The following is a 26,811-nucleotide window of genomic DNA, read 5'->3' as shown; positions in this document are numbered from 1 at the left end:
TCTCTGCTAATATCCAGATTTAGTCAGAGGGAAGCAAAATGAAATTAGACTTGCAAGGGAATATTAACTAATTAGTTAAACTAGTTCCAAGCACCCTGGTGCAATATGAACCCAAAGCCACCCTTAAGCTATTACACCACCATGTGCTCTATGAATTAATACACTGTGCTATGGCTCTATAACAATATGTACTGTAAAAAACCCCAGCCCAGAAATAAAGATAGCCTCACTCCTCATAAAACATTTACTGCAGCCTGTCTTATCATTTTCTCTGTAGAATGTCATTTATGTCACTTTAATACAACAGGTCCTCTGGAAGGAAATGCATGAATGCTAGACCTGCATGGTGCTCCCTTAAGGATTTTATATCTCAAGGTTTCAAAGGGTTATCTTATTTCTGATTGACGCCCCTGAGCCAAGGCAGGCTAATTTACCAAGCCGATCACTGAACTACCACACCGGAGGAAAACAGAGGAAACCCCCTGAAACGATCCAGACTGTGTGCACGTGAAAACACAGACACAAAGGTTTTTCAACCCAGACTTTCAGCAGACTTTACCCTGCAGGCTCCTTAGCGCAAACTGTGTGTGAGGTGCGAATGAGCGCGTAAGTGTTTTTGCGTTGAGCTGGTGGGCGTGTTGGTGCGTCACATGGCGCTGAACTGGAAAATCACGTACACCTGAGGGGGAAGCGGGGCGGTCACAAGTGGCTTCATAAAACCGATCTGCTTGGAAAATGGCGCTTTTACACTAGGTGGTACTAGAGGAACACAGTTGACACGACAAACCAGGCAATAGCTTTTAAAACTGTACTGTTTTGTTTAGTTAATTCACGCTCAACCACCTTCCTGTGAGGGGCCGAGCACATGTCGCGGCTTTTGCGCGCTCCCGTGCGCTTTGGAAAGAAGGAGAAATCACCGCTGCTCGTGTTTTCAGAACATATGAAAGGCCCCTAACAACAACAACGATGATAATATTACTACTACTACCAATAATAACAAGAACTAAGACCTAATTAAATGTTGTTTATCTTAATGTGCAGGAAGCAAAAAAATAGCAGAAAATGAATTTAGGCCCGTGGACTAAAACTTCTCATGTTCACTCCTCTAGTTTCATTTTCTTCCACCGACCACAGGGGGCAGTAATGCGTCAGTGGAGGCAGCGAAGAAGCGTGAATATCCTCGTGGCGGTAGTTGTTGGTTTGTTTGCTGAACAGGGAGATGGGTTCAGGATGTTTGTCTGACCCAAAGGATGTGCACAGTGTGTTTTAGGAAGAAACATATTACACCCAAACAGAAAACGAGACTGTTAAGTAAACTTTATAAAGTACTGATGCATTAGGCGAAGTAGCATCTTAGCTGACCAACCTTCTTTATTCTGCTGTTCAGGTAATCCAGACAGTGTGTTTATAAAGTGACAGAGTATGTAAAAAGCAGCCGGAGTTAAAGGAGGCCTCAGGGATATGTAGGACAACTGTTGGCCTCCTCACTCTGCTGAACTCTGCACCTCAGACTGTGTTTCTTGTGTGTGCAATGGGTTTGGTAATTGTGACCACTGTTTACACCCCAGGACCCGTGGGACTGACCCAGCTATAAGCCTTCTGGATGCTGTGGTGGTGAGTAATGAAACTCCAAATATGTGTTTGTTTTTTTAATGCAGCTGTTCAGACATTGATGTTAAAATACACTTTATAGTCGTCATTAACTGGCATATTCTTTTTATTGTGTGTTTTATTGGTGTTTGTCCAGTTTAATGGAGCTGGGTGGAGGTTAGCTGTCCTGGGTCAGGTCCAGGCTGGATGGGTGGCTCAGTTGTTGTGGGAAGGAGGACTTGGGTGAGTCCTCAGCTGGGTGCAGTTCTGAGAGGCTAGTTTAGTCTGTCGCCCCATTTACTGCAGACAACTTCATGTTCTGCCATTGGCACTGTAAACTATTACTGATTACCTACAGTACAAGACTGTTTGTAGATGCCTTTGAAATTTAATGATGTGTTTTATACTTTCATCTGTTCATTTGCCTCTCAGTAAACTTCCGGGGGCCTCCCTTTGTGGAATAATTAAAAAAGAAATAAAAAATAGTTGCAGATCCCTTCTCTCACGGAGCCAGATTATGTTTGCATTTATTAATTATAGGTTAATCGATTAATAAGGAATAACTGCTTTATGCATTTGGGATATTTGCCGCAGTTAAATTCCACCTTGACGTCTCTCGGGCTGTATAGACGTGAAACATAAACAGACGGTGACTGTGCGCTGCTCTGTCCATGTAAGGATGTGCAGAGGTGTTTGTGGAGCTGCTCTTTGGAGAGAATATGTCTGTGACACTGACATTTCATCAGTCAAAGCAGACACACGGACTATTTTTCTCATTCATTTTCCAGATGTACTTTTTCATGTCGGAGCTTTCTGCTTTCTGTCTGGACTCCAGCTGCTCCTTCACACAGCAGACAATCATCTAACCATCAGTGAAATCACCCGTCCTGTGCGTGCGTCCTGCGTCATTTTCAATAGAAAACGCCCCCCCCCCCCCTTCTTCACAGCCACCCCTGGACCAGGACCTGACCCGACCCTGACTGACTCGACTGATATGGGAACTTTCCGTTTGAGATGATTATCTGCAGTTTACAGTCTTTGGAAATTGCTTGAATTTCCTGACAGGCTCCAGGCGCCGCTTGGATTTTACCTTCTCGTTTAGTGCTGTCGGGGGTGAGTACACTTTTAGTGTTTTAACTTTTAGACAGGTTTTGTGCAGCGCAGTCTAGTGTGTGAGAGAAATATCACATTATAAGTCGACTCACTGTTTATCTTCTCTTGACTGTCTGTTTTTCTAAGAAGGAAAAGTGAGTCAGTTTTTTATTCACTGGGGTCTACTGTACTATATGGATAAATAGATAGACTGTTTAATCCCTGCATTCAACGTGTTACTTACATCTGAATAGAAGCAAAATCGAATTTTATTATATATGGGCCACAATTATTGCTGTGTATTACTAGTTTTTATTGCAGTAGCTGGTCAAGATTGATCTAATGTTGACTACATTGTTGTTTATAAAACAATCTTGGCTGTAAAACTGTACAGTAACTATAGGCCTGTGTGTAAAACGTATGTAGTGACTGTAAATTACAATATTCCCGTCTGAAATATTATATATTTATCTTATTTGAGCTCCACACCAATCAAACCAGCGCAACTCTTGAGTTCCCTACACATCGTCTGTTGTTTTCTCTCTTTGAGAATTCCTGCTGTGGGTTGAGGTTTCTCTAAACAGTTTAAACTGTGATTTTAGTTTTTATTTATTCATTTGCTGTTGTTGAGGAATTTTCTGGGTCTATTAGAAATATCCTTCACCTACAGCAGACACGTCCTGTCAGCTCATCACCAAACAGCTCGATACCTACGTGAAATTTCCTGATGTTTTTCTGTGTTTTGGGATTTTTAACGCGAAATAGTTTGGGAACCCTCAACGTGCATTTTGGGGTCACGGACCAGATGTCACACAACAACCAGCATTTACATTTCAGCTACAATTTAAATATTGTCCTTTATTTCCACACAGTGGGGTTATTCACTGACATTGTTTAAAACAACGATAAACATTCCTAAGCTCCGTGCAGACGCCTTCTGTGAAGACTCACTGTTTGACAGCTATTTCCTGCATTTAAAACCAGCTTTGGAGTAAGAACTGGGATTTCAGCAACTGTCCGGTTACACCTCTCTGTCTCCTTTGTTTTAGTTGCAGGGACAATGGGGATAATTTTAGGGTTCATGTTTTTGTGCTTGCTCCAAGCTGCAAGCCTTCAGGACATTCGTGGACCCAGGCCAGTACCTGGGCGAGGTGACAGTCCAGAACCCACACCAGCTCCATTCCCACCTGACCCCACACCAAGACCCGAAGGTTGTCAGAGTGAGTCTCATTACTTAATTTCCAGTTCATTAAATATGATTATGATGATGTATATATATTTTTTGCCTGGTAATTGAGGTCTTTTCATGTACAGTAAACATTGATGAACACTTTAGTAACTCTTGTGTCCTGCAGCCGGGATAATCGACTGTCCAATCAAGCTGTTTTTCACCATCGACACCTCAGAGACTGTTGCCTTACAGGAGTCCCCTCCTGGTATCCTGGTGGAAAACATCAAAGAGTTCACCAAGATCTTTGCTCAGAAGCTGGCAGATGAGGAGTACAAAGGCCAGATCCAGATCACCTGGTCCATAGGAGGTCTGCACTTCTCCCAGACGCAGAAAGTCTTCAGCCAGTTCACGACCAAAGAGAATTTCATTAGAAACCTCGGTAGGATCACATACCTGGGCAAAGGCACCTACATCGACTGCGCCCTGAAGAACATGACCCACCAGCTGACACACCACTTCTCAGGGACGAAGGCCGTCCTCTTCTCTGTGGTCATCACTGACGGCTTTGTGACAGGAAACCCATGTGGGGGGATCAAGCTGATGGCAGAGAGGGCCAGAGAGAAAGGGATCCACATTTTCTCAGTGGCAGCGTACCAATCCTTTGATGAAGTAGGGATGAGAGACATAGCTAACTCTCCTTCGGAACTGTACCGCGATGACTACACAGCCGTGGAAATTGTTGACGGGCGACCGAAAATAAAGATTGACGCCATCGACCGTATCATAAAAGCCATGGTGATCTAAAATCTTTTTTTTTTTTTTCTTTCTTGCCTTGAATGTATATTATTATTGACATTAAATTGCAGTATCCCTGTCTGTTACTTTTCACTTACCTTTGCCTCTTATTTACAGAAACATCAAGCCTATTTACAGGTTAGTGTGAGTTATTAGGAAAGGGGTCTGGATGTATTTATGCTTTTTAGATGCAACAAATCTTTCTTGTTTCCTATCTTTTATAACCAAACTTAATATGGTTTTATTTTCCTCACTGGTCTTCTAGTGTTACAGACATACATGCTTTTCGACTCCTGGGCTCCCTGGACCAAAAGGGCTTCGAGGTCCAAAAGTAAGTAATGAAAAGCTAAATATGAACAGAAATGATTTGTGTATATTGCAATTTGTGTCACAGATAATTTGTTAAAAGGGAAATATTTCTTCATATTTATAGGGTACAAAAGGAGGCAGGGGTCTTCCTGGCACAAAAGGTGAAAGGGGTAGACCGGTAGGTAGAAATTCCATCTAAAGGAATTTAACTAATCATTATTACACTTTAGATTTTATTTAGAAAGTAATCTATTATCATTTTAATGCTGAATACAATTTATTATATTTCAGGGTGATCCTGGCATTGAAGGTCCAATCGGACGACCCGGTCCAAAGGTTTGCTTTAGGCTCACTGACCAATGATTGTGTTATATATTTATTTAGACTTTTTTTTTTTAAATCTCAATAACATATCCTCCTGTGTTCTGATATATAGGGAGAGCCTGGTTTGAAAGGTGAGAAGGTGAGAAATAAATCTATATTTATATGTAAATCTATATTCTTGCCATTCTTTTTATCTGTCACATTCAGTTAAATTCTGTTGGGGTTAATGGTTTTGTTTTACCTTCACAGGGTGAAATCGGAGCAACTGGAGCTAAGGTGAATTATGTTTCTAATGCTCTTGCTGCATACATCTATAGCCTACTGGATTCAACACAGTCAGCGTTGACAAACTGAAGATAATTTCTGTCTTCTCTAACGTCCAAATCCTCAGGGCATGTTTGGAGTACCTGGCAGGAATGGGACTGATGGACAAAAGGTGAGTCTTTCCATAACAAAGCAAAATGTACAGTATACAATGACAAAATACTGTGATAATATGATAACCTCTGTCACATGTTCAGGGTAAAGTCGGCCGAATTGGAGCTCCTGGTTGCAAAGGTGATCCAGGCGACAAGGTTGGTCTAAGACAATACAAAATATTTTCTCACATGTTGCTCTTCACGTGTTAGTATTAACTGTGATGCAGAATGCCTGGGCAGGCATGTTAAATATGATTTATTCTGAACAAGGTGAGAAAATGTATCTTTGGTAGGATATTAATATGATTAACCACCTTATTTAATTGTTCCTATTAGATTCTATGTGTCCATGTGCCGTGGTCAGCCTTATACCTATAGAGATTCATTTACTGGATTACTGAACTTCTCTTGCTTTTGTCTCTAAAAGGGACCAGACGGTTATCATGGAGAAGTTGGTGAAACTGGGCCACCAGGTGACTTAGGACAAAAGGTCTGTCTAAAGTCAAATGATGCATTTATGGCTGATGGTATCTTTAGCTGCTTGTTATTTCCAGAGTGAAATATGTACATTCATTGGAAAACAATGTTTTCAGTGGAAACTATAAGTGTGCTTGTTTCATTTTGGTGCATGACATGTGGATCAACATCGTAACTCTAGGAGTGAGAGCAGTTTTATGATACTCCATTTGTCAGACAAACATGGGGGCAACAAATATAGAGCAAAATAATTGAATGAAACTGAGGAACAGAGGCTTTCTGAACATTTATGCACTACTTTGTTCTTTGTTGACCTTTCACAGTTGTTTTTTTTTTTTTTTTGGACCAGGTGTGTGGGAGATAGCTGACAGAAATTCCCATTACCAGCCTCTGCTTCCAACAGCCAGGCTGATATAAACCTCTTACTTTGCGCAACTGCCTGCAATTACAACCTCAATAATGGGACGTGACTGCAGCTGAAACAAGTACAGCTTAGATGAAAGTTGAGCTAATTCTGACAATGTCCATCTGGGTCTGCCTTGTCTTTATATGTATTATGAGGGATTTTGAGGTTTTCAAATTCTTGGCCTACGCTCACATGTAAATTAAAGCCTGGCTGACCACCCACACAAAATAATGTAAAAAGTGTGTTTTGATACAACCCCTGCTCGCTGTTAAGTGTAGATTTAACCATCTGGTTCAACTTTAGTTTCTGAAGAAATTCTTAAGAAGAGATCTGTTTGATATAGGGTTTTTTTTTTTTTTTTTCCCTCGTCACCCTCAGTTCAGACTTTTTGTCCATTAATGGTCAAAATAGTAATGCTGTCTTGCCATCCTTCACTGGGGTCAAAGACTTTTAGATGGGATAAATATACAGTGTGTTTGTGAAGTCATGTGTTTTGTTTATTGTTTAGGGAGAGACAGGCTTTCCTGGGAAGTCAGGCCCTCCTGGCCCTAGGGGTGAACAAGGACCAAAGGTAATGTTTGAATGAAATTTCCTCCTCTGAAAATTGTTTTCCTTTAGAGCAGAATCGCTGATCTAGAATCGTTGTTCTTTAGGGTGAAAGAGGAAATCCTGGAAATCCGGGGACCCCAGGAGAAAAAGGTTCTCAGGTACAGAAAAAAATGTAATTTCACTATAATGACTTCTGTTTTTCCGTTAGTCTGGTGTAACTGACTGGTCTCTAAAATACAATTTAACTCTGATAGGGGCTTAGGGGCTCACCTGGACCAAACGGCGAAGAGGTATTTTAACACTTTAATTACAGCACAGGTAAATAAAATATTGTCATTTTCAGAGTTTCCCTTAGTGTCATAAATTATGTCGAAATGTTACCAGGGAAGGAGAGGAGACTCTGGATCAAAGGGCGCACAAGGACCGGATGGGGTAAAAGGAGAAAAGGTAACTTCAGCACTCAGGGGAAAAACTATATTATATACTTTCATGAATGTAATCTGGGTTGCAAAACATACAGTATTACAGAATGTCAGCTGAGGTATGACTCTACTCATGGCAGCGTGTTTATAGAAACATTTGCAGGAGGGAAAGAGAGCCAGTGCTTGCGATTTGAAAGCCAAGTAGTTTATTTTAAAACTTGCAGTTTTTTATTGACCTTACGTGAGATTTCAACAGATTGAGACAGACAACACCCAGTTTTCTTTGCTGTGTTTTACTTCTCCAGAAGAAGATCACAAACTCTTCCTTTGTGTAATTTGTCTTGTTAAACATCATGTTCTCAAGCAAATGATTCACATATTTCACACTAATAGAAATACTGGCTCTCAGTAACTGTTGTGTTTTGTGTACACTAGTCGATGATTAATGGTGTGGTGCAAATACTGACACATTGTTTTATTTTAAAGGGGGATCGAGGGCTCCCAGGAAGCAGGGGTCAGCCTGGGGAAAATGGATTCAAGGGTGTAAAGGTGAGGTGGGGTCGCACTGTGAGTGGATGTTGGCAGACGGATGCCTCAGCAGCTTCTTAGGAACTAAGTACATTTTTCTTAAACCACAAATACTAAAGTTACGCCTTCATGTACTGGTACCCTACCAAAATAAGCTGCATCTGTTATCATTAAAACACATTTCCAGGGAAGAAATTCTGCAAAAAGAACAGCCTTTTTTAAGATGTGTCCTGTACTATGCATTGCCAAATTCACATCAGCATGAATAATACTATGTGGGCTGAACAGAGGGTGATGTGCAGTAATGTTTCCGATTACTTCCTCTCTTCCAGGGAGACCAAGGACTACCAGGACCAAGAGGTCAGCCAGGAGAACCAGGAGGCCTTGGAGCAGCTGTGCGTTATTTTGTAACATCAGCACAAACTGCACATTGTTGGATCTTCTGTTTAGATTGGACTCTTTACGAAACAGTGGTGTGAAATACACTGCAGGCAATGCAGCTCTAATTGGATGTCATCTCTGTGGTTGCAGGGTGACAGGGGAAATCCTGGAGATCCTGGACCAAGGGGAGACTCTGGAATCCCTGGACCAAAGGTGGCCAAACCTTTTTGATCAATAGTTTTCTGTAAAGAAATTGTATTATGCAGCTTATTGAACCATTTGATTATCATTATTTTTGTATTCTAAAGGGAGACAAAGGAAGACAAGGATTCAGCTATCCTGGCTCAAGAGGACCCACTGTACGGGTTTCTGTTTATTCATTAAATTCCTGCATGATTTAAATGTCTGTATCCAAGTCTAAAGTAACTCCGTTCCAGGGAGACAGAGGTGATCCAGGCAGGAAAGGACCAAGGGGCAGCAGAGGCGAATGTGGTGCCAAAGGAGAGCCTGGAGACAGTGGACAACTAGGAGAGCCTGTAAGATTCAGAAAACAAATAAAAGGGATGTAGAGTAACATAATGTGGCCAGTTGTTTATGTCGTTCTGGTTTACCTGGGAATACCTCTGGATATGCAAATAGTGGATTCACCCAAGTTATGAAAACTATCTTATCACTTACCATTACAAGGTATGGACCCATGCAGATACGTAGCTGAGTAACTTCTATTATCACAGAAATGGTTTCAGACAACAACATAAGAATACATCTTGTATGAAATTAGCTTGTAAAAAGTGCAGCTTCATATCTGGGGGGGCATGATTCCTGATGTTATATGTACCCTGGTTGTTTATTAATTGAGTGACTTACAAAGTAAGGCAACAATAAGCAGGAGTAGTAGTTTTCACTGAATGTTTTCTTTTTAGGGGGAACCAGGAGAGCCTGGTGAGCCAGGAGAGAGAGGCCCCAGAGGAGACCCTGGACCTGATGTAAGCAACAGCACAACCATTAAAATGATGACTTGACCAGGCATGCATATTTTCACTCTCTTTGTGTGTGTCTTTGTGTGTTCACACAGGGCGGCCCAGGGCCAATGGGTGATCCTGGGCTCACTGTGAGTAAACACTCCAGTTTTGTACATAATATATTAAGTACATTTTCTTGGTTGTGTAACTTATAACTTGTATACCTGTCACTGTAGGACTGTGATGTAATGACTTACATCAGGGAGACGTGTGGTTGCTGTGGTAAGAAAATATCACACAGACAGGCGGAATGAGGAGGATGAGCTTTATTGTCTGTAGCTTTCCAGGCGGTGATCCCTTTCTTGTGTTTTTGTCTCAGACTGCGAGAAGCGCTGTGGAGCTCTGGACATTGTATTTGTAATTGATAGCTCAGAGAGTGTTGGTCTGACAAATTTCACCCTGGAAAAGAACTTTGTTATCAACACCATCAACAGACTGGGATCTATGGCCAACGACCCTGCATCACCAACTGGTACAGTCAACCCTGTAAATTTCTTTGCAGTCTTAGTGGAAGTTGCCATTACACTAAATCACTTAGTCTGCCACTGAGTATACAGATAGAGCCAAAAAAAAAAAAAAACATGCATATTTTCAGCCATTTAAGTGTTAACAGTTAATATTTCAGCTTAGTACTGTAAACATTCAAACTGTAATCCATCTGAAACTGAACACGTGGAGAAATTGTGCAAGCCATCCTGATTCTTTGAAAACTGGGACTCATTAATTTGGAAACTTGCTGCTTGTCTGCCTCTTTTTAGGCACAAGAGTTGGAGTTGTACAGTTCAGTCACAACGGGACCTTTGAGGCCATTCGTCTTGATGACCCGAACATAAACTCCATGGCTGCATTTAAAACAGCAGTGAAGAATCTGCAGTGGATCGCTGGCGGCACCTTCACGCCATCAGCTCTCAAGTTTGCTTACGATAATCTCATCAAGGACAGCAAGAGAGCCCGAGCCAGAGTGTCTGTGGTGGTGATCACAGATGGCCGTTTTGACCCTCGTGACGACGAGGATCTGCTCAAATACCTTTGTGACGATGATAATGTGGTGGTGAACGCCATTGGGGTTGGTGATATGTTTCAAAAGGAACAGGATGATGAGATCCTGGGGTCGATAGCATGTGGCAAGAAGGAACGTGTCACCGAGATGAGGCGTTACATCGACTTGGTGGCCGACGACTTCTTAGAAACAATGGAAACTGTGCTCTGTCCAAGTAAGTCTCTGCCAGTACACCCAGCAGGACGACAGTATTGTACAATATTAGTCCTTCTGACTGCGTCTAAGTTTTGTCCATTTGATTTTCCTTCTAGCACCAGTAATCGTGTGCCCTGACCTCCCATGTAAAAGTGGTAGGTGATATTGTTTATCTGTTTTCTTTTATTTAAGTACTGCTTGGTAAAAGTTTTTTCTTATATGACAGAGCCTGACATTGCTCCATGCGTTGAGAGGCCAGTGGAGTTGGTATTTCTACTGGATGGCTCAGAGCGCCTCGGGACTGGGAACTTCCAGCATGTCCGTGAATTTGTGCAGAAAGTGGCAGGCAGACTGGGACTGGCCCGGAGTAAGGCTGATCGTATGCGGGCCCGCTTGGCACTAATAGAATTTGGCAAGGAGAACGAGAACCATTTGGCCTTCCCTCTGACCTACGACCCTACCATCATCGCTGACGGCATTGCACAGTTACCTTATCTAGATTCTTCCTCCAGTGTGGGCCCCGCTATCTTCCACACCATAGACAACATCTTGAGTAAAGGAAACATTCGCCAGACGAGACGCAACGCAGAGGTTTCATTTGTTTTCATCACAGATGGCATCACCGACGGCACCGGCTTGGATGAGGCGGTTAGTGCCATGCGTGGAGCACAAGTTGTCTCCACAGTGATTGCCACAGGAAGTGATGTTGATCAGGATGTCCTAACAAAGCTGGCCATGGGTGATCAGGATGCCATCTTTAAAGGAAAAGACCTGTCTGCTGTGACCCGGTCCAGTTTGTTTGAACGTTTCATCCAATGGGTATGTTAGAAAGACCATATTATGTGGACATGAACATCATACAGGTGCTACTGCTGTTAACCTAAATCTAGTATTTTAAACATGAGATATTATTTTACTATGATTCGACACTGCACTGTACAACCTGCAAATGACTTCACTGTATTCAACTGTATTCATCCTAGGTATTTTATTATGGAAAAATATAGTACAGTCAAGCATTCTTCAGCCATAAAGCTTTACTAAATTAAGATAATAAACTCACAGTTTGTTGGACACTGAAGTGCTGTCTTCTGTAAAGCCCCAAAGGTTTCTAATGCACAAAGCTTGACATTTCAAACAGACGTACAGTTTCAGACATGTAACAACCTTAACATAGATTTTGTAAATTCTACAGACAAACAGTTTTGTATGGTTTGTTTACATGTTTAGCGGATGTCTAAAGTACTTGCTAAACTTCACTGAAAGAATAAAGATGGTCGGTCTTGGTCCACAGTATTTTAAAACACTCCCCATAAAGCGACAAAAGCTAATAAATTGCATGTATTCATCGTTACTATCAGCGTCCAACCTGGCTTAGTTTATTCTTTTGTGCCACTCCGCTGTTCCTAAAACTTACGAAACAACTGTTGACTAAAAATGTTGCTCCAAACAGGCATGCAAACATTCATACAGCATCTGAAGTTAAGTGTCAGCTGCACATGCACAAAATCTGTGTGAGAACTTTGTTTACAGTGCGCTGGCCTTTGGGGCAACATTTTTAACAAATATTCAGGTCACATGTTTATGGCACAGACAAATATGATAATCCAGTTTGAAGACTGACAGACATTAACTGAGTAGATGCATTGTTGGATTTAGTCTCTGTATGGGATTTTTAAAAATACTGATATAGAAAATGACCAGCCTTATTCTTAAAGTTTCATCTGTTCTGTATGTTATGCATGTAGTTACTCAGTATCACCAGGGGTCTCCAAGTGAGAGGTGGAACAATGGATGGCTGGATTGGTTTGGCCTGGCTGGGCTGAATGGCAGCATTCTTCTCATTTCTCTGTATGTCCAATGGAGACAAACTGCTTACATCATGTCCAGCTGCACAGGAAGAAGTAGGGGGAAAAAATGAAGACTGAAGAGTTTATATCAGTGGCCTCAAAAGGCCAGGCACATCTTTCTCACTCACTCACTCACACACTCACACACACTCTCTCAAACACACAGACACACACTGACACACATCCAGCAAATATACAGGAAATGACTTGAACATGAGTTTGGGGCATATCAGTTAAATATTTAAAACCTGAAAATGGCTGTCACAGAAAAGATCCACATGAGCTCTTACCAAGTCATCAACGTCGCCGGTATCTTCCGCTGCTGATGCAACAGCCTCTTCTTTCTTCTCTTCAGCAACCAGAAACTGTGGACAAAGCAGGCTTCAGTCAGAAACAACGGCAGTGTCAACGTCACCTTACTTTAAAATATAACAATCACTCATCCCTCAACGCTTCACATAGGTTTGAATGGGGGAGTTTTCAGTGGGTCACCTGATTAGCTTCATTTTTGGACACTGTGCTTCCTTGCACCTCATCTTTGCTGATCAGGGTCATGGAATCTGTCAAACAGCAATAACTGCATTCAGGCCACAGTGTGTTTTAAACCATATTTATTTTTTGCACTCATCTCAAGAGAGGAATGTGAAAAATACTGAGAGAAGTCCTGCAGCTCTAAGTAAAGAGGCTTATCATACCTTGAACAAGCAGGTCCCAGAAGACCTCTAGCCCTCTGCTTGGGATGCTCCTTTTCAGAGACTGGAGGTAGCTATTGTACAGATCAGCATTTCCCAGCTGCATTACAGAAGATATGAAACACTCAAAATCCATTGTGTCTCCTAAAAGACTCCCAACACATGCCTAAACATAGACACACACTTTGGCCTTGGTTCAAGTTGAGAACTTTTTTCAATCTACTGCAGCTGACTATGCAGTTTTACAACAAAAATCCCCACATCATCATGCATTTCTAAAAACGGAAGATGGTAAACGTTTATTTACCTTAATGGACTGCTCTCTGAAAACCTTGATACACTTGAGGCTTTTCATGTAGTAGTTTGTGTTCTTGTTGCTAAGCAACTGCTCTATCCTGTGAGTCAGCTGCTGACAGACTGGGAAGGACATAAGAGGTCACCACAATCAGAGACACACAATTACAAGGACTGAACAATAGTGATGATGCTTTATAACACAATCGCCAAATATTTATCAGCCCTGCTCGGCAGAAAAACAACAAACGCTGAACCTCACCCTCTCCAAATGGAAGACTCTTCTGCTTGATCAATTTGCAGAAGTCTCCGTCTGGATCCACACTTCCCACCTGATTAAATGTAAAACGAAACTTTCAAAGAATGCCTGTTCAAACAAGTACTTTATGTGGAATTGTTTGTTTTAAAAATAAAAAGTGATACTCTAATATTATTATGTCACCCAGGTCCCCTGACTCTCACCGAAGTAACACTGCCTCCAGCAATGTCAGCCAGATTATACTCTTCCTCTTCGTCTGCTTTCGCCTCCTTGTCATTTGGCTCCTCTGACCTGTAAATGACAACAGGGTCAACTAAAGTACTGGAAACAGTTTAAACTATTGTTTTGTAATCAATAAACGCATAGCCACAAACAAGCATCACAAAAGGGCATAATATTTTTCCACACAAAGAAGTGCAGTAAGCAGTCTTCTAAAGAAATACTTGGGACTACACAAATTAATTTGGCACATTCCTAACAGCCTTGGTCATGATACTCAATAACCCACCAACATACTGAAGCAAACTTACTCTTTGCCAAAGATCTGAGCACTGGTCTTCAACTTCTTTTTCTTCTGCACTTCTACAAGAGGAAACTTTCTTTTTATCTCCTCTAGTGGTGCTTGGCAACGTTCAGTGATGATCTCAGGGGGCTCAAGGACAGCCTTCAGCCATGGCTCCAAGGGGGGGAGAGGGGAACCAGGGCTTACTGCCCGATGATACAGGCACTGTAAGAAAGGTTGAGTAAGAGAGGTAAGAGGCTTTGACTGAGCTGATGGGTGGTGAAGTTCTAGTCAGACAGATAAAAGTTTTTTTCCCCCTTTCTTACATTACTGAGTTGAAAATGACAGTCCCTTCTCCTCAAAACCTTGCCATCTTCCTCAACTCATAAATAGAAGGAGCGCTACAGGTCAAATACAAATTCTACTGCAGTACCTGGAAGTGCCTCTGGAAAGCAGGATTGGGGATATGATGAACCTTCAACATGTCCTTGTAATCTCCATTTTCATCTTTCTCTACCAGCATCATTGAGTCAATGAGAGAGTCCACAGCAGACAGTTGTGTATCTAAAAGAAATCACAAGAAACAGTCTGTTCAAATCAATTCTTTACTGATTTGTCTCTTAACACAGATACAATCTCAGTAATCTAAACAACTTGAAAGCTCTGTAAATGTCAGTGTTGTAAAGTATAATTAGGTACAGTATTTAAGTACAATTTTGAAGTATTTATACTCTGCTTAATTATTTTCATTTTAGGATTATTGATATTCAGATACACATAGGTAAATATAAATTTGAATGCAGCACTTTCACTTGTAATATATCTTTTTATTGTGTTATTGTAGGGGCCATACAATGTCTGTCTTCAACTCCAGTTGCAGTGTCTCAACCTGTCTCTATGTTGCTCTGTGTGTGAAGCATGGACAGGAACAGTAGAGCAGAGCAAAGTCAAAAAAAGCTCATGCACCACTGAATGAAATGGGTGCAAATATAAATCATGGTAATTCCTTAACACAAAGGTTTTGTGCTGTGTTAAAACTGCATCATATTTTGCATTTTCTGCCCGTCTGAGCCAATCATGCTTATATTGCTAGTCTAAACAGCTGTTGTGGACTGGTCTGCCAAAAAAAGGCTACATTCACATTACCGCCTTTATTGATTACTGACATACTCAGCTCTGGTATGAACACAGGTGAGATGCTAACCTAACTGTCAGTACAAGTTACTGGTTTGACTAAACATGACATGCAGAAACTGTACCTGATGGAGTGAACTTCTTGCTTTCAAGAGAAGGAAATGTAAACTGTCTGAGGTCTTCTGCGAAGGGTAGCTGGACGTACATCAGACACTATAGAGGGCGGAAGATGGACAGACGTTAGTTCTGTGCTACCTTACACAGATTGAGTGAACAAACTTTAAACAACATGTCTTGGGGTTTAAAATCTCACCTCATAGTCACGCTTGATGCAAGGGAAAGCTGCACCGATTTGAGGGTTGCTACGGCGGTCATAGGCATAACGTACAATGGCCACCATTTCAAGCTCATCCAGTGCCCGGATTACGGCCGACAGTGCCACTCCTGCATGCTGTTCAAAGAGAAGAAACAGAACATGTCAGTATCAACACGTAGTCACCGACAACATACTGATTCTGTCTATTCTCACCTCATCATCTTTAGGAGCAAATATCTTGATGACCTGACTTCCCATGAACCGGTGACGATGTACCTGCAGTCAGACAGTAAAAACAAACAGAATAAAGTTGACTGACTTTTAGGTGTTCTTTAGATTTGTTTTATGTGCATACTTCTTAGATGCCACATTCAATCACAGTCATAAAAGTACAATACCAGGTTTTGTTTGGTAAAGCCTAGAACAGCAAAGCACTTTCCGTCATGCTTGTATTTCATCTGCTCTTGATCAACTTTGGAGAAGGGAACAATGTCACTTCCGTAACGAAAACCTGAACAGAAAAGAAAACTTAAATGATGCATGTATTCAGTGAGATTACAATGGGTGCTGAGGAGTAATATGAGCGACAACATGCTCACCTTGAATGATGTCATCCTTCTGCACCTCTGTCTCATTGTCATCGTCCAGACAGTAGACGGTCTCTCTTTTGATGTCATCTTTCTGGAGAGTTTGAGCGTCAATTGTTATCCATGTTTTCTTCAGCTTCTCTTCTGTCATCTGGTGCGCGAAGTATGTGTGGATGAGAAAACCTTCAGCATTTGGTTATTAGCCAATGAGAACTGAACATTCACTAAAACCATATAATAAATCTGTAATATATATTTTGATCTAGTGCACTTAACAGTAAACTTACTGCTTTGTATCCAACTATACGTATGGACAGAGAGCTCCCAATGGTCAGCTGACAGGGCCAGGCCATGGGTCTCCTCTCGACACGCTTGAACATACACAGCTGCTCAATAGCCTTCCTACAAAGAAGTGAAGCACATGGAAAGCTAATCAGATCACATCATCCATCATGACAAAATCATTAGCTTATTATTTTTAAACGTAGAAACAATGTTGTCAATTAGAACGACAAACATGACAAAAAGCTGAAGTAAGACATGAAAATTATCATCTGGTGTTTAAAAATAGCCCTCCAACCTGAAGGTATAAATTTCATCCAGGCCTTCCTCCTCATCCAGACACTGCATGATCTCTTTCACCATGTCCAAGCCGTTCTTTTGTTCCCTGGTCGGGCCTTTGCCTGCGCCTGGGTGACCAGGACCTCCTCTGTCCGCATCTCCTCCACCCTCTTCACTGTCCTCCATGGTGAATGGCAAACTGTAAACACAAAAGCCTACAGTTAAAGTCAGAAAAAAGACAACAAACAGCAGGGATAGTGGAAAAATGTCATGCAGCTAGGACGAATGAAATTTACAAGAGATCCGCCTTAACAACAGATAGAAAGAAATATATCAACTTTGAACCTTACAAGAATTGCAAGGTGATGCCAGCTTCTTGCAGGTTTTTAATAATAACGTCCAGGTGATCTGCTTTAGCCTCTGTGCTGAGATCAGTCAGGACAGCAATGTTGCGACGATCAAACTTCTTCTTACTGTTAAGATATCCCAAACACAGCGTCAGTCACGCCACTGGAGGCCAGGAATCCATTCAGCACAGTCATCACTGAGATGCATGGGAATGTGAACAACAACAATTAATCATGAGATTCAGGAAGCTTCTTACTTAGTTTCATTCTGAAGTAGATCCATACAGACAACAATAGCATCCAGCCCTGTGGAGCAGTAGTTAAGGAGCTCACACTTTCATATAATAATAATAATACATTTTATTTATAAGCACCTTTCTAGACACCCAGGGACACTGTACAGAACACTCAAAAATAGATAAAACTAATAAATAAATAAAAATGATAAATCAATGTAATCTCAGTTATGGTGAATATGCAGTCCCAAACAGGTACGTTTTGAGTCTGGATTTAAAGCTTTAAAGGGTCGGTGTCAATGTTTCTAATGTCCAGTGGGAGTGAGTTCAAGAGTTTGGGCACAGAGCAGCTGAAAGCTCTGGTCCCCATGGTGCTGAGGCGAGCCAGGTTCACAGTGAAGTGGATGGAAGAGGAAGATCTGAGAGAGTGGGAGGACGTGGCGATATGGAGATCAGACAGATATAGGGGAGCAAGGTTGTGGCTGGCCTTGAAGGTATGCAGGAGGATCATGAATTCTATTCTGTATTTAACCAGAAGCCAGTGGAGTAGCTGTAGGATAGGAGTGATGTGATGAAATGAGGATGTTTTGGTTATAATGCAAGCAGCTGAATTTTGAAGCAGTTGGAGTTTATGGAGAGATTAGTGAGAGAGGCTGAAAAGACGAGCATTACAATAGTAACAGCAGGAGGGGACGAGACTGAGCAAGGATGGAGGCACTTTTGGGGGGGGGGGGCATAGACAATTGATATTTTGTAAATGGAAATATACAAATCTGGTGATGCTATTGATGTGAGGTTGAAATGATAATGAGCTGTCGAGGATGACACCCAAACTCTTAAACTGAGAGGAGGTGGAAACAGAAGAGCTGTCAATTGTAGGGAAAAGCTGTCGACTTTGGATAAAATGGATTTTGTACCAGTAAGGAGTCCTGTTTTGTCACTATTGGTTTTTAGAAAGTTTTAGGAGGGTGGGACACTACATGAATAAAAACATCACATATGAAAAATCACAGAATTGATCTATTTTGTTGTACATGAAAAGCACATAATGAAACGAAATAAAATGAATGCAAACATTACTTTAAACCCAACAATATAAATAACTGCACTGCAATATTGATTATTTATGTTGTGCTAAACTGTGAATCTGGAATCTAAAGCAGCCTTTCCTTCATAAAAACACGGTATATTAATTATGTGTAATGGACTCAAAAATGTTAGATCTTATACTTGTCTAGCACTCAAGTCCACTCAAAGCACTTCTACACTATTTGTCCATTCGCCCATTCACATACACAATCAATCGCACACTCATACACTGACAGAACAGCCACCGGTGTCAACTTGGGGTTCAGTGTCTTACCCAAGGACACCTCAACATGTGGACTAGTGAATGGATTAAGTGCTAAAAGGATACAGTCAGCCTGCTCATTCTCTGGATGGATCTGATTCTCAATCTCCTCCAGAAACCCAAAATCGGGCATCATGAGGTGGCGATGGATGGTGATGTGCTGGTACTGGCCGTCCTGGTCCAGTGGGTTTTTGGTGGAGTCTGTGCCAAACAGGACTAAAGCCAGTTCATCCTTAGTCTCAGCAAAAACCTGCCAGAAGACAAAGGATAAATCCGGTGTAAGACAACAGACAGAAGTAGTTTTGTTTGGTGGGTTGTTTTATAAATGTTGGGCTGTACCTGGCGCTGGACAAACTTCTGCAGTACTTTTTTGGCCAGTTCAAAGGTAGACTCTTCACCCGGGGCCGAGTTGGACATGGAGAAACCCACATCCATGCACAGCACCAAGGCTGACTGCAGAGCACAAACAACACATCTCAGGGTCCACATCTCTGCGAGTTGTTTTGTTCCGAACATTACAGATGACAGACATTTACATTTTTCATAATTCTTAGGCCACTGTTCAAACAAGAAAGAGTCAAGATGAAAGAGGAGTGACGCTGTTTGTTTCAGTCTGAACATGTCCCAACATGTCAGTCCGTCGTCTCAATTCACAGAGAACAAACTGTTTCTAATCTTATTTAGCTACCAGTGGACGGTTACTAACAGCTCTGCTCACAGCGGTGAGTTCATTTATTTCTTTGGAAAATGTAAAAGAAACGAACTTACTTTACTCCCTGCCATCTTCTTTTTCCCTCGTCCAGAGATTAGGTGTCACTTCGTTACAGCTCCGGGGAGAAAGTGGTTGCCCAGAACAAGGTTCCTATTCAAAGCGACAATTGTTCCGCAGTTACCACATGGATCTTCAGGGGCAGTTGCTCACATTAAATTACCATAAATCTGTTAAGTAAAATATATACTTGGTCTGTATACGATGCTATTTTTGGTGTTCCTGACCTTATTATTGCGTTGAAGTTCAATAGTTAGATGTAGGTCAAACACCCTGTAGCATTTCAGCAGCGTACTGTGAAATTATGCATGGTCAACTCATTTCACGGATGTCAAGGATTTGAGGTCAAATAAAAATGAGTATGTAAAAACGACTCAAAACACATACAAATAGGTATAAATTAATAAATATACTCAACGTTAACCAAAAGTTCACACTCTAGAATTTTGAATTTACATTTACACAATTTACCTTAAATTTGTGTGTTATTTTCACACCTAAAGCTAGGGAAATAAGGTAGTTATATAAACCCTTTTCACACTGCTAGAAATAAAATCCTTTTTTGAAACTCTAGACTGCCAGAAAAATTACAGAGGATAAAATTCACATCAATAAAAAACTGACTGCAAAGAAAAAACCTCTTAAGCAGTTAACTAAAAGCAGATTTCAGGAATTTATCTGATGATCATTCTGCATGCTTGCAAGAAAAAAGTCCAGGTATTGACCTTAAATTGTTTTAAAATCGGTGTAACTAAATTGCAGAGTAAGCAGATCACTACAAGTTAGGAAATCTGCCTTCCTCTAACATACTGTATTTGGTACACTGCTGATCTTGCATTGGAGCATATGGATTTTTCCTCAGTAAGCATCCCAATGTAACACCAGGGCGCTAATAACCAGATCTGAAAGCACTACTCCCCCATACTCCAGGGAGCCATCTGCCTCTGTGTACGCCATGCACAGATATATGCTGACTTTTCTAAGGGCGAGACTATAGAACCACAGGAAACAGTGGCATCCTGCACAATGCTCTATAACAACATGAGACAAAATGTTTTGCTTCACAAGATTTATTTAAAAACTTTAGCACAAAATTGAGATCAACACTTTATTTCATTTGTGTTATTCTTTCCTTTGCATCCTGTGGTTTTACAATATGTAATGTGGAACACAGATTCAATCCACAACCACAGACACATGGCTTTTCCTGTATGAAAAATAAAATTGCATTACTTTCTATAGGCAGGTCAAATCGTAAATATTTCAATGTTCAGATATTTAAACCATCTGCTCTACTTAAACCAACCACACCTGCTATGCATTTTAATCAGTTTTCAATAAACTGATTTCAAAGTGCCAGAGTGTAAAACACCTAGCTACCACAATTGTAGGAAAGTGTATCAGACTTAAATAATTATAATAAATTAAAACAAAATTAAAATATGACTATATTTTCCTTATGTGTGGACCAAAACAGGTAAGACAACACAAGTGGTTCACAAACATCTATTTTTATGGTGCCTTCAAAATATATAAACATGACAATTAATACATAAGCAAACCAAAGAAAGGTTTGATTTGTCAACTTGCCCTCACCATGGCTCCAAATCATGGCTGAATTAACACCCTAATTCAACCTTTATGGGTCTACCTTCCTCCTATTCCTTCCTTCTGCATTATGTTCTCAGTCAATTCCATGTATCTTTGAAATGCAGGGCACACAGCAGCATACACATGCAGCTTAGTTTTACTTAGCCCAGACACAAGTACTCACAGGCTGGAATGCTAGTACTAGGATCAAACCTGCCCCCAAATGGTGTTTTTGTTAGTTTGTTTAAGATCATTTGATTGGACATTTTTAGGAATATGCATAGTTGTAGGTATAATATCATCTGGACTTATGCATATATTAAATGATAAGGCATTAATATTCTAGGTTTCTTCATTGTCAACAAATATTAAGAAAAGATGAAAGTCAATGGAGTAATTCTTCTAACAAGTAAGTCTAGTGTAGCTTATCCCTCTATGTCACAGACTTGTTGTTTTCCCAAAGAAATGTTACAAACACATCAGTGAGCTAAACCATGGGTAACATATTCATTCACTGCCATAAACACACATTGCAGATTATATTTATTCACAGTCCTGATATGTATTATTTGGTTACTGAAAATAGTCAACACTAATGTACTATCCATCCATTATCTATACCCACTTATTCCTATTTAGGGTCCCAGGGATCTGCTGGAGCCTATCCCAGCTCTCTTTGGGTGAAAGGCAGGGGTACACCCTGGACAGGTCACCAGTCCATCACAGGGCCACACAGAGACAAACAACCTCACACACTCACACTCACTCCTACGGGCAATTTAGAGTCACCAATCAACCTGACATACATGTTTTTGGACTGTGGGAGGAAACCAGAGTACCTGGAGAAAACCCACACAAGCACAGGGAGAACATGCAAACTCCACACAGAAAGGTCCCTGCTGGGTTTCCAACCAGGACCCTTCTTGGTGCAAGGCAACAGTTCTAACCACTAACCCACCATGCTGCCCACACATGTACTAATTATTCCTATTTAGATAGCATTTGCTATAAACTGTTGTGCCCAGCTGAAAAGCAATTCACTGCTTTGAAAAATTAAACAATAGACTGTATATAGCTATATGTTTCAGACCTAGTTAGATTTTACACCTTCAACAAGTTGAGTGACACCAGACAGGGTAAAGAAATCCGATTTTTTTCCGAGGCAGGCTAACATGTCAGTCTTTTCATTGGATTTGTTGACAATAAGAAAAATAATATCAGCCAGCCCTATCCTTTACAAGCTCGACACTAAAACAGAGCCCTTTTGCAAGATATTGCCCATCTCCAGATGATTAATGTTATAGTCAAGGTTGTGCTCAGTGGTGCATGTTCCCAGTGAAATTTGTAATTGATCTAATTTCCAGAGTAAGTGACACAGTAAATCTGTGGCCCTGGGGCAATTACCCACTTGTCCCAGCTGATATTCCAGCCTTCTTTCAATTGTGACTTCACTGAATGATAATGATTACTTCACATACCTACAGTGCTGCCTTGGAAATATGTGACATATTTTTTTTTGTCAGAGCACAGCACAGTGATCACAAACATTTAATTACAGATATTTACAGATGAAGTAACACTTGGTTTACCTTGTACGTCTCCAATAATGTCTGTCTCAGTGTCCACAGCCAGTTTATGAAAACCATAAGTCTATCAAAAGATCTTTGAAATCAGAGTGTGGTACAGTAATTACTGGTGGCCACTTATTGATCTGAGGAGAGCTGTGATGACCGTAACAAACCGTAAGTAAAAAAATGAGCCATAATAACCACCGCCATGCTCAGAGTTCAATAATGTTGATGGTATTAATAGTTGAGCAGCGAGGGAGAGGCAGTGTTTATTAATTTATCATTTACAGAAAGGTATAGTGAAGCACCACACTTCAATCAATACTTCCCTGTTATTTTGACAAAAATTCTTATCAAAAGGTCCTTTGAATTAGTTTCTTCTGGAGCTTTCAAAAAGGCTCACGGCCTTCATCAGCAGATGAAGTTTTCTAAATTAATCAACTAACTTGACCTTGATATAGGAGTTTTTATCAAACCTTTCCAACCATTAGCTCAATTATTTGTAACTGACTTGAACTGGCAATTTCTGTCCTCTACTACCAAACAAATCTCAAAAGCATTTAAAAGCATTTGCAACTTTAAATGCTATCAGCTGTGCATGCCTTGGATATCGCTGCCACCCTGTTTCACACTGACGATGTCTGGGCGAGTTCACTGGGGGCCTTGCTCTGCAGAGTGCCAGAAACAGTGTCAGAGTCCAGCAGCTCCACTATACTGTAGGGTGAACAGTCCTCCAGTCCCAGCTTCCCACAGGCCCAGCCACAGAAGCCTTTCTCCAGATCTCGCACCGCCTGCCACCACTCGCTGAAGGCCCAGGACACCTGTACCACAGCAGAGTACAGCGCCAGAGACAGCGCCATGGGCATGATGAGCATTGGGTAGAAGATGATGAGGAAGGGACATATTGTAATCTTGTGCCAGAACGTCCGCTCTTCATTGTACACCAGGAAGACATTGTACCAGGTGAGTGTGCCGTAGTAGAAGGAGGTAATGAAGGAGAGGAGGAAAACTACAGGGAAACATGAGATGCTCCACAGGACAACATGTGGTCCCTGGCACACACCCAATCTGCAGTTGCGTTTCGAGCCCTCCCCCGCCTCACACTCCGCATCAAGACGTTCCTTTGACTTGGCCAGATCCCTGAGCTCCTTCTCTGTCAAAGTGACATGTATGTCCACCACCTGGCCCTTCTTCTTTCCCCGGGTGATGGTGCCGGTCAGAGTTACGTAGCGGCTGTCTGGAGGAAGGTTCCAGCTTCCTGTTGAGATATAATGTGGCATTAGACCCATGAGACAGACAACAGAAATAATTTCCTTCATCTGTGTAACCTGTTTATAGGTGCTGAACAACACAGTAGGTCCATGGAAACAATGGGATAGTGTGCACATCAAAAAGTTTGTTTGTCTGTTTTTGGTCTACAAATCCTTGGTGCAGACATGTAGTTAACTTCTCTTCTTTAAAAATAGTTCATGGCGTGCCATAGCACCATCGGCAAAGTTTCACAACAATTCATCATGATCCTTCTTTTACTTTTGTTCAAATATACTTGATTTGGACTGTATTGTTAAAATGAGACATCCTTTGGTTTATGTCTTCCTAATTTTAACAGACTATTACACCTCCCTCACCTTCGCTTGTAGGTGTGCAGAGGAATTTAGCTCCCTCCTCAGTGCTCCTCTCTGCTCCCTCCTCACTGGCTTGGTCCTCCCCTGGTGCCCTCTCCATTTCAGAGCGGTAGACAATAATGGACTCTGGACGCGTGTCTTTCTTCTTCCTCCTCTTCCTCCTTATAGAGTGTCCGACCTCTCCATCATCCACATGATTCTCTGATATGTCTGATCTTAAGGATATCATCTGGGGGCTACCCTCTCCTTCGGTGTGAGACTCCTCTACCTGCGCCATGATTTTAGCTGATCCAGGAAACTATTTGACTCTGGGACTACTTTTCAGTTGGTTATATATGGATACTAATAGTCAGGTCCTCAGCAGTACAAGCAATATCCATCCATTGTGTTAAAGTTTTTAATCCAAGGAAGATTTCTGGTAGAAACCAAAAGGATAACAGCACACAAACACAAACAGAGAGAGCACCATTAGACAGCAGGCTTGCTGTTTTTACAGTCAGTCATTTAATCCTCCATGCACAGTGATGCTGGCCTAGATTCTGCACAGTGAGCTCTTCTGGATGATGACTGATGAAATTTACCAAATGTCACGTTATCATCGATCAGATGGCATTGAAGCATCTGATCAGACAGGGACCAAATCATACTAAAAGAGATGACACACAAAGCATGACAGATTTGTTCTAAACGGGGGTTGTTTCTCCCTCTTGCAGCGTAAAGATAGTGTCAGTGAATGCTTTGAGCGCTACTGCACGGACAAAATCCTCTCTACACACATAATAACAGAAAACATAAGACGATTCATTCGCAGATCGTGGCGTTCACCCTGAAGAATGCATAATTTGATAAGAGAGGGTGAAAACAACAAAGCAACCCCTTCTTCACACAGCTGATCCCCTCCCATTTAAATCCCACCCATGTCCGCTCTTTTGTCTGCAGCCGGCGAAGGAAACGTAACGTTACTATAATCGTAAATGCATTTACCTTACCTTAAATATACTGGACGAGAAGATGTACTATGCGAGGATAGATCAGTGTATTTGTCGGACACATTGCAGGAGTCCACACATCGCACCGCTGTGTTTTTGCCGATACAGATGCGCTTACGCAAAAGCATTTCCAGAATAGCCGTAAACCCGCCCCTCCAACCAGCTCCGTCATGGTGTGAGGATGGGAAGGCACTCCAGCGTCTTGTCTCAGTTAAACATTTATTTTAAATCAGTTGTATTAACTGTGCCTCAGGTTTTGTATGGGCTTAGTTAAATGAAAAAAAAATACATAAAGTCACTGTAGGTTAAATATGAAATATGCGTCTTAATTAGCTAATGTTAACTTTAGTTTTAGCTTTCATGTAAGATTCAGTAAATTGTCATTTGTTTGTGTTTAACATATACATATATATATATATATATATATACATTTGGTAAATATATATATATATATATAATATGAGCAACAACAATTTTATTAGCTGATTGATTATAAAACTTTTCCCAGTTAACGTTAATACTTAGCATTAGCTACCTAGTTAAGCTAAACTAACGTCGGTGTCCAACGGTTACAGAACCGGTTAAGACCAGTTTATCCAACGTCTGAGCTCGGTGCTCCGGTCCAGATACAGCAAATGTTGTAAAATGAACAGCCAACCTTCACTTAATAATATTGACAGCCTTCTCTTCCAGTTAGGTGAGTTCACTTATTAAGTTTATTGTAGGTGTATAGCTAGTTGCTGTCATTTCATGTTTGCTTGGCTTGCCGTGTAGCTAGCGTTAAATGTTTTATGTTAGTTAGCTAGCTGCTTGGCTAACGCATGTGTTTAAACTAATCCAGGTGAAATAAGGATTTTAGGAATCAGATTAAAGCACTTAAAGTTTGATGTAACGCTAAGATAACAATGTGTCATTTGTAAATTATAGCTCTTCAAACCAGAGAGCTTTCCCAGAAGAAGAATGAAATCAACCAACAAATTAAAGGTACGGACTAGCTAATGTTATTTTAACAGTAGCTAAACTAAAAGGTTTGGTCTGTTGTAACAACAAATTAAAGGTAATGTCTGTTGTAAGTTAACTAGCGTTATGTTAACACTAGACTTTAGCAATAAACACTGGCTAAAACAGTTTAACAAACTAAACTGAAGGCATAGCTAATTGTCATATAATGTAGCTAGCTAGGTTAGCTGAGGCTAACGTTACATGATGCTAATATAACGTTAATGTCATTTTGTGTCCTGTTAAATGTTGTATTTATGTGTTGGACTACAGATTGCAGAGCTGACATTGCCGAAAGGAGATCTTATATTGAAACAATCCACAAAAATATCAAGAAACTAGAGGAAGAAATCAGGATTAAGCAGAGCACTGTGATACATAATAAAACACATGCCCAAAGGTATGAGGACTGGGTAATATGGACTAAGCAGACTAATCAGATTATAGATATTACACACAGTG

General features: G+C 41.0%; 3 protein-coding genes across 5 annotated transcripts; 1 reads left to right on the top strand and 2 right to left on the bottom strand.

The window, feature by feature from the left end:
- Positions 1-1,204: 1,204 nt before the first annotated feature.
- LOC113123253 (collagen alpha-2(VI) chain-like) lies at positions 1,205-11,754 on the top strand. 3 transcript variants are annotated; one of them, XM_026295091.2, is made up of 30 exons: positions 1,205-1,387; positions 1,569-1,614; positions 2,379-2,703; positions 3,732-3,893; positions 4,038-4,648; positions 4,766-4,786; positions 4,914-4,979; positions 5,082-5,135; positions 5,249-5,293; positions 5,394-5,420; positions 5,531-5,557; positions 5,673-5,717; positions 5,803-5,856; positions 6,128-6,190; positions 7,092-7,154; positions 7,237-7,290; positions 7,387-7,422; positions 7,517-7,579; positions 8,041-8,103; positions 8,415-8,477; positions 8,614-8,676; positions 8,772-8,822; positions 8,901-8,999; positions 9,387-9,449; positions 9,539-9,574; positions 9,662-9,707; positions 9,805-9,957; positions 10,244-10,699; positions 10,797-10,835; positions 10,907-11,754. In XM_026295091.2, exons 4-30 carry the CDS (start codon positions 3,743-3,745, stop codon positions 11,506-11,508), a joined length of 3,114 nt encoding a protein of 1,037 aa, XP_026150876.1. In that variant the 5' UTR covers positions 1,205-1,387; positions 1,569-1,614; positions 2,379-2,703; positions 3,732-3,742; the 3' UTR covers positions 11,509-11,754. The 3 variants fall into 3 exon arrangements, with proteins under 3 accessions (XP_026150876.1, XP_026150874.1, XP_026150875.1); XM_026295089.1 differs by having other exon boundaries at positions 1,207-1,387; positions 3,732-3,902; XM_026295090.2 differs by lacking the exon at positions 1,205-1,387 and having other exon boundaries at positions 1,463-1,614; positions 3,732-3,902.
- On the bottom strand, positions 11,644-19,637 carry LOC113123254 (X-ray repair complementing defective repair in Chinese hamster cells 5). The gene is made up of 21 exons (XM_026295094.2): positions 19,578-19,637; positions 19,149-19,262; positions 18,876-19,059; positions 17,480-17,528; positions 17,226-17,348; positions 16,895-17,074; positions 16,602-16,716; positions 16,327-16,465; positions 16,126-16,238; positions 15,941-16,003; positions 15,725-15,862; positions 15,537-15,624; positions 14,711-14,841; positions 14,306-14,502; positions 13,979-14,066; positions 13,779-13,848; positions 13,530-13,639; positions 13,226-13,322; positions 13,023-13,090; positions 12,821-12,895; positions 11,644-12,570 (listed from the first exon to the last, which is right to left on the bottom strand). The coding sequence occupies exons 1-21, from the start codon at positions 19,590-19,592 to the stop codon at positions 12,556-12,558; spliced, it is 2,172 nt and encodes a 723-aa protein (XP_026150879.1). The 5' UTR covers positions 19,593-19,637; the 3' UTR covers positions 11,644-12,555.
- Positions 19,638-21,971: 2,334 nt separating this feature from the next.
- tmem169b (transmembrane protein 169b) lies at positions 21,972-25,544 on the bottom strand. The gene is made up of 3 exons (XM_026295355.1): positions 25,351-25,544; positions 24,365-24,776; positions 21,972-23,994 (listed from the first exon to the last, which is right to left on the bottom strand). The coding sequence occupies exons 2-3, from the start codon at positions 24,636-24,638 to the stop codon at positions 23,363-23,365; spliced, it is 906 nt and encodes a 301-aa protein (XP_026151140.1). The 5' UTR covers positions 24,639-24,776; positions 25,351-25,544; the 3' UTR covers positions 21,972-23,362.
- Between the last annotated feature and the right edge of the window lie 1,267 nt (positions 25,545-26,811).

Source organism: Mastacembelus armatus, chromosome 21 (genome assembly GCF_900324485.2).
Source record: "Mastacembelus armatus chromosome 21, fMasArm1.2, whole genome shotgun sequence".
NCBI classification, from domain to species: domain Eukaryota; kingdom Metazoa; phylum Chordata; class Actinopteri; order Synbranchiformes; family Mastacembelidae; genus Mastacembelus; species Mastacembelus armatus.
The sequence above is the reverse complement of the archived record's forward strand: the minus strand, read 5'-3'. Positions and strand labels throughout refer to the sequence as shown.